The sequence below is a fragment of the Mustela nigripes genome, chromosome 14 (genome assembly GCF_022355385.1).
Source record: "Mustela nigripes isolate SB6536 chromosome 14, MUSNIG.SB6536, whole genome shotgun sequence".
NCBI lineage: Eukaryota > Metazoa > Chordata > Mammalia > Carnivora > Mustelidae > Mustela > Mustela nigripes.
Window position 1 is genome coordinate 34546683 of NC_081570.1, and position 20567 is coordinate 34567249.

Sequence of the window (20567 nt, forward strand, 5' to 3'; positions counted from 1 at the left end):
ATGCAGGGAAGTCTGTGGAGAGGGGTGCCACGCATGGAAATAGAAAAAGCAGGAGGAGGGCAGGTCTAAGAAAGACAAGTCCCACCCCGGGCACACTGAGCTTATAGAGCCTACAGCACATCCAAGTAGAACATCTGAATCGGTGCACGGTGACAGGGATGGGACAGGCCAGGAGGTGGGGACTGAGGAGGACAGTGTGCAGAGAGAGGAGGGGATGAAGACAGGGCCACAGCTCACGTCCGAGAACACAGAGGGGAAGGGTCAGGGTCAAGAGCACGGGCTGGAGGGGAGTCCAGCCACGTGGCTTACAGGGTAACCGCGGGCAACTTACAGAGCTTCTCCACACCCATTTCCACCATGAAGAGTAAAGTACTTAGCATGGAGGAAGTATTTGGTCGACGTTATCCCTTTCCTTCTTCCTCCCCTACCCAACTCATAGTTACCCATCACCTCTCAGCTTTTGCCTCATCCCCAAGGAGGCCTTTCTGGATTTCTTGAGCAGGGCAAATCTGCCTTTATGGGTTCTCATAGCACTGTTCACCTCTCCTCGGCACGAGTGCAATTTTACAGTTGTTTGTATGATTTCATTGTATCTGTTTCCTCCTGCCTTGGAAGTTCCAAAAGGACATAGATTTAGACCATGGGACAGTGCCTAGCCCATAGAAGACCCTCAATAAATATTTACTGAAATAACAGATAAATGAATATCAGCGGAGGATCTGTCATAGCGGGCGGATGATGACCACTGAGGATCTGACTGAGAGCAGCCTGATGGAGAGTGGGGGTGGGGTTGCAGACCTCAATGAGTTCAGGAGTGCTAGGAGACAAAGGAGGGTGGACAGCAAGCACGACTCTTTGGAGCATCTTAGGTGAACCTGGAAGGAGGAGGGAGAACATCAGCTACAAGGTGCCATCCAGAAGGGAAAGAGGAGTTGTTCATATTGTTGTGGGGCAGGGTGACTCCAGGCGTGTCAATGCTGATGGACAGTGGCACAGGAAAGAGGGTCCCACAATAGCTTTCCCCGCCGACATAGGCAGGAAATGGGATTCTCAACCCAGGAGAAGGGATTATGGCTAGAACAGGAAGATGAACACCTCTTCCACTGAAACTGGAAGAAGAAAGACGACCAGTGTGGATCTGGAAGTGGAGGGAACTCATACGTAAGGACTTCAGATTTCTGAAGCGAAGTGGGAAGCAAGGCCACCTAGTAAAAGAGAGGGGGACAGAAGATGGGGCGGGGGACTCTGGATAGTAAAGTATTATCGGATTGTCTCTGTGGGAAAAGGGAGACCAAACTGACCAAGGGCATGTTAAGGGATTGCTTAGTAGTGCTGGGATTGGAAACTGTGAATTTTTATTGGCACATATCTGCGTGATTTTGTGATTTTCCCCAGCTGCGTTTAGCCGCCTGTGTGTCTGAGACCAAAAGGAGACTAGTTGGATGGTGGAGGAGGCAGAGGAAGCAAGAGGGTGTTGTAGTGACGTGGCCTAGGACTTGGGCTAGAATCCATGAGTCAGTGGTGTCTCGGGAGATGGAAGGACAGAGGGAGAAGCAAATAGGATGGGTACGAGGCTATAGGAGGGTTGGGGAGAGAGGGAGTTCTGTCGCAGAGCAATTCAGGCTGTTGACCAGCTCCTCCAGGAGGAAGTGAGTCCAGGGAGAAAAACAGCCGCCGAGGAGGTCAGTGATGGGGCTTGGCGTAGACAAGTGAGCATCAAAGTCCTGGAGGACCATGGAGAATGGGGGACACCAGTGATAAGGGATGCAGGGGACAACTTGACCTCAGAGCCCATAGGGTGGAAAAACGGTGGGCTGGAAGTGGCAGTGAGCACCAGGAAGACACTGCCCTCACCCTCCTGGCCTGAGGAACCTGAAGTTGGGAGAAAAAACAGCCTGCGCTGGGGAAGACTCCAGAGAGAGGTGTCTCCAGGGCATGGCCTGGTTTCCGGGAAAGTGATGAGAGGAAGTAAAGGAAGTACCTAGGGACCGAGGAAGGAGAGTTCACTGGCACGGAACTCAGTCCCGGAGGGCCTGATGGTAAAGAGCCATCGTCATCAGTGGGGTCACCTGTGCGCCCTCCTTCCCCAGCATCTCTCCTAAGACTGTCCGCCTCTCCAGCCCACCTCCCCCGACTTGACATCACTCTTCCTGAACCATCCACTCCCCACCCCACCTCGCAGCTTACATTCCCCGTGCTCCCCCACCTCCTCCCCAGACCCTCCCCCTGCCCTGCCCCACCCCAGCCGGCCTGAGTGAGCAGGAACCCCTGCACCTTCATTTCTCAGGTCACTGCTTGGCTAATGGGCTATTAATTTGCTCAATCGTCCCCTGTGAGGCAAACTCAATTTCTGCCAGCCAGTCGTCCCTCCCTGTCGACAGCATGATTGATTGGAGGAACAGCTGTCACCGCCCGGCCGCCTGCTCCCTGCCTCCTTTCCTGAGAGTCCTCACCACCCCTCCTCCTCGGGCCGCTGCCCCGCGCCCACAGAGGCAGCGCACCCCGGCCACCTGCCCAAGGATCTGTCGCCAGCAATGAAAAATGACAGAAATATTTAAGGACAAATAAGGTTTCCCAACGCAATTGAAAATGATTACAGGCAGCTACAGATGGGGCCAATCTGATGCGCAGCAGCAAATCAAATCGAATTTCCTTATCGGCGTATTATTTTAGGCGTTATCTGGCACGTTGATGCAGTTATCAATTCAATTTCAGCCGCCGGTCCGCTGTTTACTGTCTCGCCTTTGCTGGGAAAAGGTAAACACGCTCAGCCCAGCAAATTAATTTCTGGCTGAAGCCAGAGGCTGCAAAGGATGGCTCTGTGGGACCTGCGGCCCCCACCCTGGCCCCGGGCGAGTAGGCCAGGGTGGCCGGGCCTGGGGCAGGCGAGAGCTTGCCCAGGGACCAGAAGCCCCGCTAGCCGCCTGCCCCAGCCTGGCCCAGGCCCCCGAGCAGGATTCAGGGCTCCTAGGAGACTGAGGTGACCGCTGTTGGCTTCGCGGCTGCTGCCAGGGAGAGGTGAAGGTCTCCCATTAATTCCCAGCTAAAAATGACAAATTCATCTTGGACGACAATTAAATGAAGTCAGTAATTGATGCTAATTGATCTCCAGATGCAAGGGCTCCCCTCAGCCTTAGCAGCACGTGCCTGTCGTGCTCACTCTCCCCATCCCAGGCCCCCTCCTCCTCTACCTCTCTGCGGCTCTCTCTCAGTCCTCGCCCCGCGCCCTAGGGCCTTGGGTCTCCTGACCTCTGCAGGTCTTCGGGAAACAGCTGGCCCCGGGCTGGGCTAGCAGGCAGCGCCTGAGGCCGAGGAGCTGGCCCGCTGCCCACCCAGCCCCGCAGGCACTTATAATCAGTGCCCCGAGTCCCACCCATCAGCCCAGAAAGCAGGTAACATGCCCTCCTGGCGGTTCAGGATTTATTGCCCACAGCTGCAGAGGTTCCCACTTCATTTTTATAAGCCCATAGTCAGAGCCGGCGGGGGGTAAAGCACACTTGGATTTACTTTACTTTAAACAGTACAGTGCTAGCATTTTGGCTCCTTGGCGGGGAAGGCACGGGGCGGGGGTGGGGGTGGGGCATCCAGGTACACTCCATCCACCTTTGCAGATAGGCAGAGGTGCTCTGGTGTGTTTATCTAGATGTGAAAAAACGCTCACACTCGGGGCGCCTGGGTGGCTCAGGTCATGATCCTAGAGTCCTAGGATAGAGTCCTGCATCGGGCTCTCTGCTCAGCCAGGAGCCTGCTTTCCCCCCTCTCTCTCTGCCTATCTCTCTGGCTACTTGTGATCTCTCTCTCTCTGTGTCAAATAAATAAATAAAGTCTTAAAAAAAAAAAAAAAGAGGCCCACACTCATGTAAGCACCTACCTGTGTATGCCAGTGCCCCCCATGTGCACGTGTGTGTCCAGACACTTCAGAGGATGGGTGTGCATGTCCCCATAGGAAGATTTTCCTGAGTTGGGCCTTTTCTACAGTCAGGCATGGCTAAACCCAGAGAACCGCCCCCCACCGCCACCCCAGAGGCTCCATCTGCCCCACCCACCAATGGCCCAGCCCAGCCCAGGGCGCTGTCTGGAAGTTATTAGCTAAGGGAGGAGGGGAACTGAATCCTAGCTCCAGAAGAGAGAGGCTGCAGTTGTGTGTGGGACAAACAAGGTCAAGGGTGTGAAAGACCTGGGACCCCTGAAGCCCCACCAGTCTCTAAACAAGTTGGCTGGTGCTCGCTTCGGCAGCACATATACTAAAAAGGTTGGCTGGTAGCCCTCGATGGAGCAAAGGCTGATGGGGCCAACAGCTAGGGCTCAAAGCCTCACACTCAGTGACCTTGATCTCGCGTTGGCCCTGAGCCCTTGGCTCCAGTTCGAGCCCAAGTCTGAGCCTAAACCTGTCCACAGGCTGACCTCCACCGGGCTGTCCTGCATAAGTTTGCCATTGGCCACCCAGGAGACATGGCTGGCTCAATGCAGGCCCCCTCCACTGTCTAGAGACAGGAAAGAGCAACCATCACCAGTGGGGTCAGGGGACCAGCCAGGCTCTTGTTTTCTAAGGACCTGGCGCTGGTAGGAGGCCATGTGGAGTGGGCAGGGCCAGTCTGAGCTTTTGTAGGCAGAGGTGGGAGAAAGGAAGATGGCATGTGAGCATGAATGTGTCACCTGTGTATTATATCTATGTATCAAGGCCACATGTAAGGAACTGGTGCTATGTGAGGGGGTCTGCACCGTCTCATGGAAGGAAGAGGAACAAATTAAGGACAAGGCACTTACAGTAGGATAGAGGACCAGACCTAGATAAGGGTCAGGGCAGAGGCAAGAAGTCAGAGAAAAACTCCCACGATGTCTCCCAGCTAACATCTGCGTCCTTTGGGTAACTTATCAAGGTCAACCGTCATGTATTCATTTGTTCATTCCAAGAATATTTATTGATTTCTATGATTACTATTACCATTCTCTATCTTGGGGCTCTGTCCTCTGCTAGATGCTGGAGTTGCAGCTGTAAACAAGTTAATCCTTGCCCTCGAGAAATTTCCAGTCTACCGAGGGTGACAGACGCAGAATAGGCAGTGGTACCACTGGGTCACTAGAGGTGGCACGAGAGGCTGGGGGAACATAGAGAAGCCACCTGGTATGATCTGGGGAGTCAAGAAGTCTCCCTGGAAGAAGGAATTCCAAGTCCCATAGAGTGAGAGAAAGAGTTAGCCAGCTGGTGCCAATGGCCCCGGCCATACCCTTCGGATGGTTGTTTGCCCAGCCCAAAACAGAGACAGATAGGCCTATGGGGTTCCGAGGGACTCAGGAACTGCTAAAAATGTCAGCCTCCCCCTGAGCACCAGCCGCGGCCCCAGGGTCTGGGCAGGAGGGTACATGGTTGTTTTCAGGGCATCCCTGGGTACTGGCAGATAAATACGGGCCACTGCTAAATGCACGGCTCTTCTCCGGCGGCCCTACCCCCACCTCCTCGACCAGGGATGCCTATTAATCCTGACAAATGATGACTTACGAACATGTAATGCAAACTGATTCATCATACATTCAAATCCGCCGCCCCGCCCCAGCGGGAGGCCCCAGCCAGACAAGTGTATTACACGGATAATGTATTTGACGTATTAATAAAACCAGCCGCATTGCTCTGGCGCGGGGACTGGGGAATGCCAATATACGATGACAGATCACATATTGATGAAATCCAGATGTTTGGAATCATAGTCTTGGGGCCTTGTTCATATTGACTGAAGGTAAAAAATGCCATCTGTCAGCATGTTAACTCTTCCTGTCCCACGCTCGACAGAGGCGCCAATCACGGTTTTCTGGAGGGAGGAGACGGAGAAAGGGAAAGAGCAAGAGGGGGCAGGATGAGTAATTAGGTGGTCTGGATGGTGACGGATGGATGAAGTGGGGGTAGACGGCTGTATTGTAGATATAATGGGTGGAGGGGACTCTCTTCACGCCTTATGTTCTTGACCTCTCGGCAGCATGTGACCCTACCGATGACACCCCCTCCTCAACACTCTTTCCTTCTAGGCTTTGATGACATCACTCTTGTTTTCGTCGTCCTCTTGACAGTTCTCGGTCCTTGATGACTTAAACTTTCTCCACCTGTCGGAGTTATTCAGGGTCTGTTCCAGCCTCTTCTTTCTGTGTACTTGCTCCCTGGCCGATCTCACCTACACTCAACTTCCTTAACCGGTTCATTCATTCTGTAAATATGTACTGACTATTTACCATATGCCAGACATTGTGCCTGGCACAGAGAATGCCTTGGTAACTTCAGCTCTTACCTCTATGCCAGCGTCTCCAGCTCTGTCATTCTGGCTCTGGCTCCCACAGAGTACCTGGCAAACATTTTCAAATGGACGTCTGCTAAGGCGTCCTCAAGCTAAGCACCACATCCAACGTTGAACTCATTTGCTTCCTCACCAAGCCAGCTGCTCGTCCTCCTGTTGCTCAAGCCAGAAACCTTGGACTCACCCTTGGCTCCTTTCAGTCCTTTACCCACCATGTCCAACCCATTCCCTTCTGCTCACCTCCATCACCAACACCATCATCACCACCATCGCCCTCCAACAAGGCACCACAGTATTCCACCTGAGTCAGTGAGATCACCTTCAAAGCAGCCTTCCTGCGCTCTCTACTTCACCCCGTCAGACCATTCTCTGCAGTTAGAATGATCTTTTTAAGTGCAAGCCTGATATGTCTCTCTCCTGCTTAAAACCCTCCTGTACGTTTAAAAAAAAAAAAAAATCCTTAATGTAATTAAAAAGCAGTCCAGGATCTGGCCTCTCTCTCATTATATCTCAACCCTCAGCCCCTCACTCACTCGGCTGCAGGCACACTGCACACCTTCCAGCTCCTCAGTTGGTCCTTCTCCTCTTCTGGACCTTCAGAATGCTGTTTTGTACCTAGAACATCACTTCCCCACAATCATTGCCTGGCTGGTTCCCCCTCATCCCTCACACCTTTGCTCGAATATCATTGCCTTCCCCTCCCAGGCCAGCTAATTCACTCCCACGGCTCCATGTACTTCCCTTTTTCTAAAACCACTCTGGGGATGTGTGTTTCAGGTCCCTATCTGCAGTCAGTTCCCAAGCTCCTTGAGAGCAGAGAATGCACCTGTCTTGTTCATTACTACATGGCATGGGTACAAAAGTGGGCTCACTGTCAGCATCCAACTGACATTGGTTGACTATTATTGAATTATGGCGTAGGTGAGTTGATAGGTAGGTAAGTAGCTGGGTATCATGCAGTGGTGAGGAGCACTAGCTTTGGAGTTGGACGGCCCTGAACTGAAATCCTGCTCTAAAACCTTCTAGCTCTGTCTTTCGTTGTTCCGAACCCCATTTTCCTCATCAGTGTGATTCCAATAATATCTACATCACAGGACTGTTGTAAAGATATGAGATGGGATAAAATAGGCACAAGCACAACATTAAACCTACAGCCTAATGTACAATAACACTCAATAAAACGTTATTTTTATTAATACGCAGATAATGGATAAATGGTTAGGTGGATGGACCGATGGATACGCTGGCATGCAAACCAATCAACAGATAGATGGGTATGCATGGTTAGGAAGAAGGACCTCCATGGAGGCCAGAGAGGCCAGGGCCAGGGTACCTAGGGAATGGTACACAATCTTGACCATGGCAGGGAAGAAGGCCAGATAGAGGGCAAAGCCAGGCTGGTGTCAGAAGGGGACAGATACAGGCACAAGCAACAAACTGTGCTAGCGACACACTAGAGATGATAATGACTCATCACTTCGTACCGAGCCCTGGTTTAATGGAATCTTCACCAAGGTCGTGGGAGTTATATATTATTATACCTGTTTTGCATGAGAAAAGCCAAAGCTCAGTAGTGTTAGGTGATTGGCCCAAGGTCTCACAGGGGTAAGACACAAATCTATTGAATTCTGCTTGAAGGCTCCTCTGTGTCTTGCTCACCAAGAAATGGAAGCCTTTCTCCTGGGGGTTCGGTGAAGGGGAGGGTGGGACACACACGTTTGTATGCACAAACACACACCTGTACACACACACATTCTCTCAAAAGGCCCAGCTTGTGTTGCCATGCCCCATTAGTTGCCATGCCTCACTCTTATTTAACCTTCCACCTTTCTACATCAGACACTGGGCAGTCAAGCCCTGACTTGTGGTCTGCAGAGAAAAGATCGTGAAGACGGGTCTTGCTGCTTAAACAGAGAGCCAAGCATGGAACCCACAAGCGACAGAACTAGGACACAACCAAAGAAGCCAACCCGGAAAAGCCATCGCTGGGCGGGGCGTCGCAGGGTCGGATGTGGGTTAGTGACCTAGGAAGGGAGGGCTTTCCCTCTCAATGAGCCCTCAGCCCCCAGCGTCCAGTCCTAAGGCCAGGCTTCACTATGGAAGTTGGCAGAGGAGGAGCGGCTTTGCCCGGCCCTGGAGTTCCTGCTCCCAATGGTCAGCACTTCCCAACAGAGGGGGGCAGCAGAGGGCTGATCTGGGACCCCAGGTGCCCGAGGCCGGGAGGCCTCGGGGCGCGACCGGTTGGAGCCTGGCCGGGCAAGGAAAAGCCTACTTGGCGGGAGCGCTCGGCTCTCCTCGGCATGCCTAGCAGGCTTCACAGCCTGCGGCCGGTCCCTTCCCGGTGGAGCCTCACCGTTGTGGGTGGGGTGCTGTTCCAAGCAGCTCAGAACGCGCAGGGGGGTGGGGGGTCCTTATGGAGGTCACACAGCTAGGGAGATCGATGCTGTCATCGCCTCTGGCCCTTGGAGCTCGAGGTGCCCTGCGGCAGGCTGAGGACAGGGTCGGGGCCCCACTGCTCCCTGCCCTCCTCCTGCTTCGGGGGATACCTGCGGCAGGCGGGCAAGTGGCGGTGGCAGGCGCGCGGGGCGGGGGCGGGAGGGAGGTGCGGTAATGAATGTGGACGGGAGGCGGAATGAGCGATCCATCTTTGCATGGGAGGGGAGGGGGCCGCGGGCGTTCCCCCCACACACTCACACACTCAATCAGGCGCTGTCAGACCTCGGGCCGCCTGGCATTTTGGTGAAGAATCTCTCAGCTAAAAATTGTTGTCAGTCCCATTTCCTCGTTATCAGTGCAAGGGCTGAGGCAGCGCCCGGGGATTAACAGGAGCGGCGAGCGGCCCGCGCCGCCATCCGCCGCCGATAACACCGGGCCTCCTGCCTCACCTCCCCCATTCATCATCTTTAGCACTGACAGCCCGTCCCAGTCCCTGTCCCCAGCCCCTCATGCTTCCCGCGTCTACCCACTAGGCTGCTCAGCCTGCCTCCTGACCTCCCTGTGGAGCTAGGCTTCCTGAAGAGGGACAAAATTCAGCCTAGGCCAGCATGACCTGGACCCACCTGTGGCAAAGGGCCTGGGTAGCTGGAGGGGGAGTTGAGGAGGGCGGGGCAGGAGTGAGGGATGCTCAAGGAGCAGATGCCTTCTGACAGCCTTTCTCTGGAGGGCTTGGTCTGCCTGCCTGTGATGCTGGCATTGGCGTTGGAGAAGGGATTCCTACATCAGATGGGCAGCTATACTAGGGATTTCCAGAGGTCTCTCCAGCCTGAGAAGGACTTTCATAATTCTGGGAACTGTGGAAGATAAGGGCCAGGATGCCTACTCTGGTCTAGGAAGAGTAGGGGGTTGAGGACTTCATTCCCACCCCCCACAAGACCACAGCCCCCTCCTCTTGGCCATTCCCAGCGGTTTTATGGCCCGTTTTACGGCCACTGTAATGGCCCAGGTCAAAAGCTTCAGGGAGCTGTATTCTGGGAATTATGCAAACGAGGAGCAGGCCCAGGGCCAGAGTATGGATTTTGTCATTAAACCTGGGCAGGCCATGTCGTTAGTGCAGTAAAACCCACGTCATGACCACAGGTCTCAATATAAAATTATAGGGAACACAGCGGGGGAGGGGAAGCAGGGGGCCCATGGCCAGGCTGACACCTGCCACTCTAACCCCTGAGAAAATGGGGGGTGGGATGGAGGGCATAGGCTTCAGGGCCCCTTGGCTGATCACTGTCAATGCTATTCCTAAAGCTAGAGCCAGGAAGAGGGCCCATTGTCCTGATGGGGAAACCGAGGCCAAGCTCAGAAAAGTAGATCTCTGTGGCAGCAAAGCAGATGAACTAAGAACAACTCTATAGGACTGCTGATTCCTGGTCCCAACCTTGGAGGGAAAATTCTGGGCTCTAGAAATCCCTAGGAGCCAGAGTTGGTGGCCCAGGCTTAAAGGGGCAGAAACCCTGATATTTCCATCTCAGCTCAGACCCCATGCCCTGGATCCTCCTCTTTGTCAGGTCTCCTCCCTTACCATTTCCCCCAGTTCTGCCCCAGGCCTTGCTTCAATGATCCATTTCAAAAGCCTTGTCAGTTCTCCCTGATTCACCCCTTATGTCTTCCATCAGGCACTGCCTCCCCCTGGACTCTCCCAACCACCCTCCGGCCCCTCCAGCCTCCACCGTGGAGCACCTGTTTCCACCTCCCTCAGCCCTGACTGGACCCACTGACCCTTCTTCAGCTTTCCTCTTATTTTGTGATCTCCTTCAGGCCAAGCATGTGTTTTATTTATCCCTGAACTCCAGTTTCTCCTAGAATAATCCCTGAAGTAAAATAATTGTTTCATAAATGTTTGCTAAGTGAATAAGTGAATGAAGTGTAGAGATCATGATCTGAGTACAGGGATCACTATCCAGTTAGAGCCTTGGTTTCCCCACCTGTAAAACAAAGGTAATGGGCCTGCAGAACTCCTAGGGTCTCACTCACCTCTGAGATTCTCAGGCCGAATGAAGTTCAAGGCAGAGCTGAGACTAGAATCCTCATCTCCCATCTTCCAGACCAGGCCACATCTGCTTCTTAGACTCAGAACTGCCTTCCAGCTGTCCTCTGAGCATCTGAGGCTTAACCAGCAAGGCACATGATCAATAGGGCCTCTTCCCCTCCTCAGAGACTTAACCACACAGACTAGAGCCACACCTACCCCCACCCTGGGCACATGCCAAGCCTCCACAGTGGACCTCCCAGCTCTGCGAAAAGTCATCTAGCTTCTAAGATGATCCGCTCTTTTTCCTACAGCCTTTCCCTTCCTCATTTCCTCTCCTTTGCTTCATTACTGCACATCTAGTCAACATCAGGTCTGTTTTCAATTGTCTGTAAATATCAAGTTGGATAAGAAATGACCACTGCCCACAGGAAACTCACAACTCATTCATTTGTTTCCATTCTCCTTGAAACACTTCTAAGGTGCAACTTATATTTCATTTCTTTGGTGAAGACTTTTCTTTTTTCACTCCTCAAAACACACACCCAGAATGAACTACTGCTTTCTTTGAGCTCTGAGATGACTCAGTCTAGGCATCCAGGAGAGCTGGGACCATACTCAACCTCAAAGCGAAGTTCCTGTGCTTAGCCTGAACTGGGAGCTCCTTCAGACATGGGGTTGCTAGAGTTAGCAAATAAAAATATATGACCTCCAGGTAAATTTGATTTTTGGAAAAATAATGAGTAACTTTTAGTATCAGTATATGCCATGCAGTATTTGGGATGTACTTATACTAAAAAAAAAAGTGTTCATTGTTTACCTGAAATTCAAATGTAATTGAGTATCTTTTTTAAAAAATTGTATTTATTTATTCGACAGACAGAGATCACAAGTAGTCAGAGAGGCAGGCAGAGAGAGAGAGGGGAAGCAGGCTCCCCGCCGAGCAGAGAGCCTGATGCGGGGCTCGATCCCAGGACCCCAAGATCATGACCTGCGCCAAAGGCAGAGGCTTTAACCCACCCAGGCGCCCTATAATTGAGCATCTTCTATTTAATCTGGCAACCCAACTCAATCACCTTGGTCATTACTGGCATGACCTTTATCTCTCTGCAAGCCAATTCTGACCCTCTCTGGGCAACAGTGGGAAGAAGAAGCAGGAGGAAAGATCTTGGCTAAAGCTGAAGTACTCTCCACAGTTGGCATTTACGTGGATAGCAAGAATGTTTCTGGATGAATAGGCCCGCTCTACCCCATGCCTTAAGCAGAGGGCAGAGGAGCACTGGGTGGTGAGAGTGACAGGGAAAGGGTTTAGGCTCCCCAAGAGGCATGCACTAGGCAAGTTCAGCCTCCTTCCTAGAATAGTGTGTTCTGGTCTCCATTGGCAACAGAAATAGTGACAGAGTTGGGACACAGTGGGGACAGAGTGCAGGCTCCCAGCTGGCCCCCAAGCCTGCATAAGCCAGCACAATACCCACTCGTATTCCCATACAATTTGGGAGGAAGAAACCCAGAATCTATTAGGTTTACAAGGGGCCAATGAGTTTATCCACGTGAGAGGTAGTGAGACCCAAACAGAGAGACTATAGATTCCAGGAATACTGAAGAAGCAGAACGGACAGGACCTGGTGGTTAAATGAACATAGAAGGGATAGTAAAGCGAGGAAGGGACCTCGGAGGAGGCGAAGTTTCCTGGCTTGGGTCACAAGACGAGTGCTGGTGTCATTAACTAAGATGAGCACTGCTGAAGGCGAGCAGTTTGGAAAGGGGTAAAGAAGCTGAGGGACCTGTTTTTGATCATTGACTTTCAGATTCTTGGGGGAACATCCAGACATTGAAGCCCATTAGGCGTTTGGATACAGAGGCTGAGAGAACCAGGGAAGGATCTAGGGCAGAAACACAGATTCTGGAGTCTGCAGGGCACAGATGGGAATTAGGGCTGTAAGAAGGAAGAAGATCATTCAGCGTGCCGAATAGGGAAAGGAGAGAGTCTGTGGGCAGAATCCTGGGAAAGTGAGGAACTGGGAGAGAATGCTACCCCAGAAGTCACATGAGTCCTTTCTGGTCATTCCCACTCGACTGTGAGGGCCTCAAGGGCAGGGACTAGATCTGATTATACTCTGTGGCTGGTTCAGAGCAGACCAGCCCTCAGACAGGGTTTGTTGATTGGCTGCAGGGATGAATCCCCTCTCTCCCTCTTTTCTTCCTTCTCCAGATTTGGAGACTATGAAGGCAGTGAGGAAAGGAGAGACAGAGGGGGCGCTGGATATTCTGGGTGATGGTATGATTACACCAAGACCTTCCCTAACCTGTATGAAATGGAGTGATCCAGCTTTGATTGCACAGAACATTGATTGTGTCCTGATAGATTTCCCAGAGGGGCAGCCGGTTAAGAAGATGCCATTCATGGCCATGAGCCACACAGAAGACTGAACGAATGATCATGGTCTCTGAGACCCTCAGACTCAACCCTCCTCTAGGGCCAGGAAGCCCTGGGAGGCAGCAGGCTTGGGCTGGAGGATTGGGACTCTCGGTTTCCGTCCACAGACTAGCCCAGCTTATCCATCTGTCTCTTCTTCTTCCCTCCCCAGGTAAGAAAAAGGCAGCAGCGTTGTTTGACAGCCAGGCCCCTATCTGCCCCATCTGCCAGGTGCTGCTAAGGCCCAGTGAGTTGCAGGAGCATATGGAACAAGAACTGGAACAGCTGGCCCAGCTGCCTGCCAGGTAAGCCAGCAACTGGGGGAGCCTGCCTGCCAGATGATTCCACTCTCGGTTGTAGATATCAGGTCCTGGGAACAGCTGCCTGGCCCAGTCCCCAGCTCTAGGTAGAAGGCAAGGCCCTCCTATTACTCTCCTCTACTCGGCTTTCAGTCCTCGGACCCTCCAGGCAAATGGTGATGCCTTTCCCTCCTTGCTATATTTTTGGGGATGGGAAGAGGGTGACCCCTCTTTAGGCCTCAACCTCAAAAGGGCATAAAAGGAGCTGGAAAGGGATGAGCCATTGCCACGGGCCTTGCCCTGCCATGCTAAGCCTCAGGGTAGGGTAGCAGAAGCAGGGACAGGGCCTGGAGGCCTGACCAGCCATGTGGCCTTGTGCTGACATCCAGGGGCATAGGCACTACCTTCTCGGTGAATCTCAAGGTCAAAAAGGTGACAATCAAGAATGGGCTCAGGTGTGTGTCCTCCCCTAACCTCTCCATCCTCCCTCCCTTCTCCCTGTCTGAGGGACAAAAGGGAGCGCCCTATAGGTCAGCCGGGTTATCAAAGGGACAGAGCAGGGGTGTAACAAATTACCCCAAATCTTAGTAACTTAAAGCAACCATTTCCTTATACTCAAGGAACTGTGGGTTCAGGAATTCAGACAGAGCGTGGAGGGGATGACTTGTGTTGCTCTACGATGTCTGGGGCCCGGGCTGGGAAGACTCAATGGCTGGGAGCTAGGATCGTCTGGAGCCCCCTTGATTCACATGTCTGGTGACGGATTTTGGCTATCAGCTGGGACCTCCGCTGGAGCTATGACCCAGGCACCTCCACTTGGCTTCCCTACGTGGCCTGGGCCTGCTCATAGCCTGGCAACCTCCAGGTAGCTGGACTCCGTATGGGGCAGGTTAGGGCCCTAAAGCAAATGTTCCAGTCCACGAGATGGAAGCTGGATCCCCTTTTACAACCTAGCCTCGAAAGTCACTTAACGCCACTTCCACTGTTCTCTGTTGGTCGAGGCAGAATCAGCCCAGCCAGACTGAAGGGGAACAGACATATACCCCAGCTTTTGATGGGGGAGTGGAAAGGTCATATTATAGGAGAGCACGTGGGAGAGGAGACGTTGGCCGTTGCCGCCCACTCTGGAAGATACGTCACCCAGAGGGGAACAGCCTGCCCCACCATTCCCAACCCCGCCCCACTCCACCCCCTCCTTCAGTCCAAGTCATCAGACTTGACTGATCTTCCTCCTAATCCTAATCCCCCTTGAGGGGTGCAGGAGACCCAGAGGTAAGCCGGAACTGGTCCGTCTCTCTCATTGCATGAGAGTAAGGGGAGCAGGGCCAGAGAAACAAGGAGGGGTAGAGGCTGCTCTATGGGAAGAATCGTGGAGCACGGAGAAAGCATGAACCCCAGCATGGAGGAGAGAAGACCTCCTATGGGAAGGGCGGCCTGAACTGAATTTTGAAGGAAGAAGTATTAGGTATCTGTTGCTGTGTTACAAATTACCCTCAAACCCAGTGGCTTGAAACAACAAACATTTATTATCCACAGTGTCTGTGGACCATCAGTTCAGGAACAGCTTGGTTGGGTAGTTGTGTCTTCTGGCTCAGTCTCTTGTGAGGCTGCAGTTAGGACGTGAGCAAGGCTGCAGTCATCCGAAGGTCTGCCAGTGACTTCGGGAACCATTTCCAGATGGTTCGTACACACATGGGTATCTCCATGGGACGGCTTGAGTTTCCCTCTGACATGGCTGCTGACTTCCCGCAGAGGAAGTGATCCCAGAGACTCAGGAGGAAGCCACAATGCCTTATACGATCCAGTTTCAGAAGTCATATGCTATTGCTTCCAGTGTATTCCATTCTCTCCATTAGAAACAAGTCACCAAGTCCAGACCCCACTCAAGAGAGAATTAAACTCTATAAGCACTACGTCTTGACAGGAGGACTGTCGAAGAATTTGTGAGAATACTTAAAACTAGCATAGGAGACTATAGAAATGATAAAAATAATAACCCTGTTTGAACACTCTCTACATGCCAAGTTCTCTACATTGCACTGATGTATTTAATCTTCACAACAACTCTCTAGGATAGGTAATAAAAAATTATTAATTCCATTTTACAGATGGGGAAACTGAGGAACAGAGGGGCTAAGTCACTTCTCTAAGGTTGCACAGCCCATCAAGTGGTAACGATAAGATTCAAATCCAAGCACTCGACTGTAGTGCCATGCTCTTAACTGCTCCTGGCATACACAGACACCCCTGACCTCCCCCGCCCACCCCCCCACACACACACACCTGGGACCAGCCTAAAAGGGGCACGGTGGGGGAAAGACATACCTTTCCACCAGGTTGAGTTCTTGGCTGTCTGGGAGGGCTACTGGGTGATTTGCTTCCTATAGAGGCCTTCCCCTCAGTAAGAAGGGAGAATAGAGGCAGAGGTGTGTGGAGGGACCTGCGGCCCTCTGTAAAAGCTGTGGATCCCTAAGGATCTGGAAAATGGGGGCCCAAGCTCTCTTTCTGCCTCCTCAATGGGGGGCCACAGAACAGCCTAGTCCCTGTGGCTCCACCCCTGCACTGCCCAGGGCATCCACATCTACTCACAGAAGTGCCCCTCAGCCAGGATCCTGCACCAACCCCCCCCCCCCCATATTTTCTTGGGGCACCCCCTACTTCCACTGCCTTACCCCCACGTCTGTTTCCCCCACCCAGAGCCCCCACATCGGCTCCGCCCCTCACGGCTGTGTCTTGCGTCCCCCACTTCTGTGCCCCTCACGTCCAGGCCCAGCCCCGCACCCCCTAACCCCTGGCACGCCCCCCCTCCACCCGGTGTCTGACAGCCGGACAGCGGGATCTGCACAGCAAGTGAAATTCCCGTCGGATCGATAAAGCCGAAGCGCTGGCGGCGACGGGTCGATGGTTTTATCTGTCTCGGCCCCGCCGCGCCCGGCGCGCTGACAGTCCGACCGGCCGGCAAAGGCGTTCAAGGGCAGCCGCGCCCGCCGCCCCCTCCCCTCCCCTCTCCCGCCCTCCCCTCCCTGCGGCCGCTGCGCCCACCGGACTGCAGGCTGGACCGGCCGCCACCGCCCTCGTGATTTATCTGGATTTTTAATTGGAAAAAATTTGCGAATTAATTGATTTCAGGAACTTGCCAATTAACATTGTAATTGGGTGCGTGATAAATTCCCAAGGAGTGTGTCAGCTCCCTCCGGGCTGAGGGCGCCGCGGAGCGCGGGTAGCGCGCGGGGAGGGCCCCAGCCTTGGCTGCCCTTGCCCCGCCCCTGCCCTCTCTTTGGGAGGCTGGAGGAGAGCAGAGAAGTGGGGAAAAGATGTGGCACCTGGGCTCCTAAGACTCCTCCCTCCTCTCTCCCTACCAGCCGCTCCCTGAGCTGAATGTGACCTTTGACCAGCCATTTTGCAGATGGGGAAACTGAGTCCTGCAGGAGGGCAGAGCTTGACTGTGCCTGGGCACGGGTGGAAGGAGGGCATCCCCCATCCCTGGTATGTGGCCAGAGCCTTCCTCTCCAGCTCTCCAGTCCTCTTCTTTCCCTTCCACGCCATGCTCCCTTCTCCCTGCCCCCCTCTTTCTCCTCTTTCCTCCAACTTCCCACTTCCTTCTCTTGCCCTGCCTTTGCCTCTGCTCTCCCACCCCTCCGAAGGCGTAGTCAGCTGCCGAGTGTGTGGATGCCACTGCAGGGTGCCTGTCCATCCCCTGGGATGCCTCCCCTGTCCCGGTCAAATGGCTGCTCCCCCAGAAGTTCTTCAGGATGAGCCTGGTGTTGTGCCCTCTGCCTCCCTTTGCCCAACAGCACAGAGCAGCAAACTTCCCCCCTAGCAACCGCTCCCCACCCCCAGGAAGCCACTATTTCAGACCCACCTGAGGACTCACACAGAGAAGCAGGGACCTCCCAGCACCCAAACTAGGGCTGGCTCGTTCCCACAGACACAGGCGAACATGTCCATGACATACAGGCACCCATACACCCCCACATTCCAGCACACATAGATATGCTCACACACATGTGCTCATTCCCACAGGTACGTGGGCACACAGATGCCTTACAGGAAGAAGAGTCAGAACTCCTGTTGGCAAAGCACATCTACATTTCAAAGTACTTTCACATCTGAGATCAGGCTGTGCACGCACACCCTCCTTCAGACCAGCCTCCCCTTTCTCAGTCCTGCCCAGAAGCACAAACAGACCCCAGGACTCGGCTAGGTAGAGCAAGGAGGGCAAAGTTCCAGTAAGGACAGTCTGTAGGCCTGGAGGGCTGTCCTGGAGGTAGTAGGGGAGTCAGAATATTGATGAGCCACAGGAAACTTGACCAACTTTCATTAGTGCGGGAGAAGCACTCTGGAGGCTGGTGTGGAGCGTGAACTACGGGTGGAAGCAGGGAGGCAAGTGAGGAGGTTGGCCAAGGGTCCAAGGGACAGATAATGAGCTGACCCACTGACCTGGGACAATGGCAGTGGCTTTGGGATCGGAGAAGATGGAATGCTGAGAGACTGGTGGAGGAAGAAGCAAGAGAACTTAGGTGATTACCCACAGGGTACTTACTAGGAAGAACTTTCTGACTGGGTGATCAGAAAGCTGTTGATGGCAGAGAAGCAAGTTTCTGAGGAAAGGAGGAGACAACGGACAGGACTCTGGGCATGCTAAGCCTCAGATGTCTCCGGGATGGTGATGGGGTAGAGATTGTATGCGTGCAGACAGACAGGCAGGCAGCAACACTCTGGGGGTGGGGGCTGAAGATTGCAGGGTGGTGGGGAGTGGCCCGCAGACTTCTCTGAAGCCCCCGGGCAGGAGTTTCCATCCAGAGAAAGGAAAGAGCCCTAGACTTGGAGATATGGCCTGGCGCTGCGAGTGAGGCGTGGTTTGGAGAGGCCTGAGCCTCGGGACCTTTCCTGGGAGGCTTCCAAAGTCACGTTGAGATCTGGCGTCTAGGATGGGAAGCCAGCTCTCTGGTCAGTGCTTTCAAAGTGCTGAGAGGAGCCACAGGGAGGCTGGGTGACTCTAGAGAGGCAGGGTATGGAGATGGCCATGCCCCCACCCCCACTTAAGCCTTATTTAAGGCCGGCCTCGGTGTTTGGTTGGGTAATGAACTAGATAAACAATTCCCCAAATAGATTAAAACGAAGTGTAACTTACAAAGGCGGCTGGTGATGATGGTTTATTCCCGGGCAGCACACCATTTCTTTATTTCCAAGGATAATTCAGTGTAAATCACCTTAATTAAAAGTGTCAGCCCAGCCCATGAATATTGTACTTAGGAACGCGTTTCCTGGGTCCCAGTTATAATTTAAAACCCATGGATCACTAGGCAGCGAGTGACTGAGAAGGGAGGAAATCGTTGGGGGCGGGCTGTGGAAACAGGGAGGGACTGAAGGCAGGGGAGCTGGTGGGCTGGGCAGGAGCCTGTCTGCCTGTAGCTCTGAGGCTCGGACCTCCCCCTTTCTCAGTGGCAGGCTTTTCACCAGACTCCTGTTCCTGGGGGACCGGGCTCACTCGGGAAGCCTGAGATAATCAGGTTGTTGGAAGAAAGGTGGTGTGGGGTAGGCGCGCTTGCTCCAAGAGAGGGAAGGAGCCTGAGGCAGGACCAGCCCAACTTAAGGGAAAAGGAAGAGTATTGGCAAAGGGAGAGTCTGGACATTCTCACCCTAGATGTCTTTACTTCTGCTCACCAGCAGAGTAAACTAAAGCCCGGCGTCAGTGGGATGTTCCCCGAGTAGAGGGAGAAAAAGAACTCCAAGAACTCTGTCCTCCAGCCTACCCCTGAGTATCTTCAGGGAAGCAGTGTGAGCAATGGAAAGGCAGCACTTTGGACTCTGGTCCGACCGAAACTCAAATCCCTAAACCCTGCATGGCCTGTGTGAACACAGGGGTATATCATTTACCCTCTGTTCATGTCCTTTGCAAACTTTTTGTGATGATTAAACTGAGAACACATATGGAGCGCCTGGCCCATACCTGCCAGGCCCGTCCCATGTGATTGGTGCATGATCATTGCTCACTCTTTCCTTTTCTGTCCCAACCTGATCCTGTCCAGACAAAGCTCAGACCTCAGGCCAGGGGTCCAGTGAGAACAGGGTAAATGCCTCGTTTCTAGCATCTACAGATGCCTCATTACCAGATGCCTCATTTCCGGCTTCAGTAGATGCCTCATTTCTGGACCTGTCCAGACGCAGGTGCAACGGGATGTCAGTCCTTGTTGACGGAGTGAGGGAAAGCTCAAAATCATAAAGTTGCCAACTAGTTGCTCCTCAAGAGAAGCTCTGTCTCCTCTCCGTATCCCCATTGCCTAGCTCAGGGCCTGGCGGGGAGCAGGAGTTCAGGGACTGTTCGAGAACCCAATGGAACTGAGTGGAACCTGGTCTGGCTGTCCTGCGCAGTCTATGATGCCCGCACCATGTGATCACAGGGGCAGACAGCGCTGTGTTTACACTCAGACCTTGGGCTCGCGCTCTCCCTGAGCCTGGTGGCCTCCACACGGTGATGTGTGTATCCGTGTGGGTGTGCGTCCACATGTGTCTGCATGTGTGGGTGCGTATCTGAGCACGTGGGAGTCTGCATCTACGCATGTATTTCTGTGGATGTTGGCGCCTGAGCAGCTCTTCACCCAGGTCGGGGGGACTGTTGTGAATGGATCTTTTTTTTATGTGTTTGAGCCTCGTGACTGTGGACAGAATTATGGACAGTGGATATGTGTGTCTTTGCCTCTAGGCCAGGGTTTCTCAACCTCAGCCCTATGGATATTTGGAGCCAGATAATTCCTTGCTGTGAGGGGCTGTCCCATATGTTGTAGGATGGTTCATATCCTCCACCCACCAGATGCCAGTAGCAAACTCCCTGCCCCCAGTGGTGACGATCAGAAGGGTCTCCTGACATTGCCAAACGTCCCCGGGGGGACAACGGATGCCTTTATCTGAATCTGCCTAAGCCTTGGCTCACACACTGGGTGTGTCTGTGTCTGACCCTGTGGGTGTCCCCTGGGTCCATGCCCTGCCCTGTGAGTCCACGTGTGCCTCGGGTGTGGGTGTGTGTGTCTTTTGTGCCTCACGAATAGCCCTGTGTGTGTGTTCTACCTGCACAGCTTTCACGCGCCTGTGCAGGGGCCCTATGTCAA

At 53.3% G+C, this 20567-nt stretch overlaps 1 protein-coding gene across 4 annotated transcripts in view; it reads left to right on the forward strand.

The window, feature by feature from the left end:
• Window positions 1-20567, forward strand: part of RNF220 (ring finger protein 220) — a 219409-nt gene that overhangs the window by 170876 nt on the left and 27966 nt on the right. For all 4 annotated transcript variants that reach the window (XM_059374518.1, XM_059374519.1, XM_059374521.1 and 1 more), the window contains exon 2: window positions 13332-13464. In XM_059374518.1, the coding sequence (XP_059230501.1) occupies window positions 13332-13464 (133 nt within the window). The remainder of the gene's footprint in view (window positions 1-13331; window positions 13465-20567) is intronic.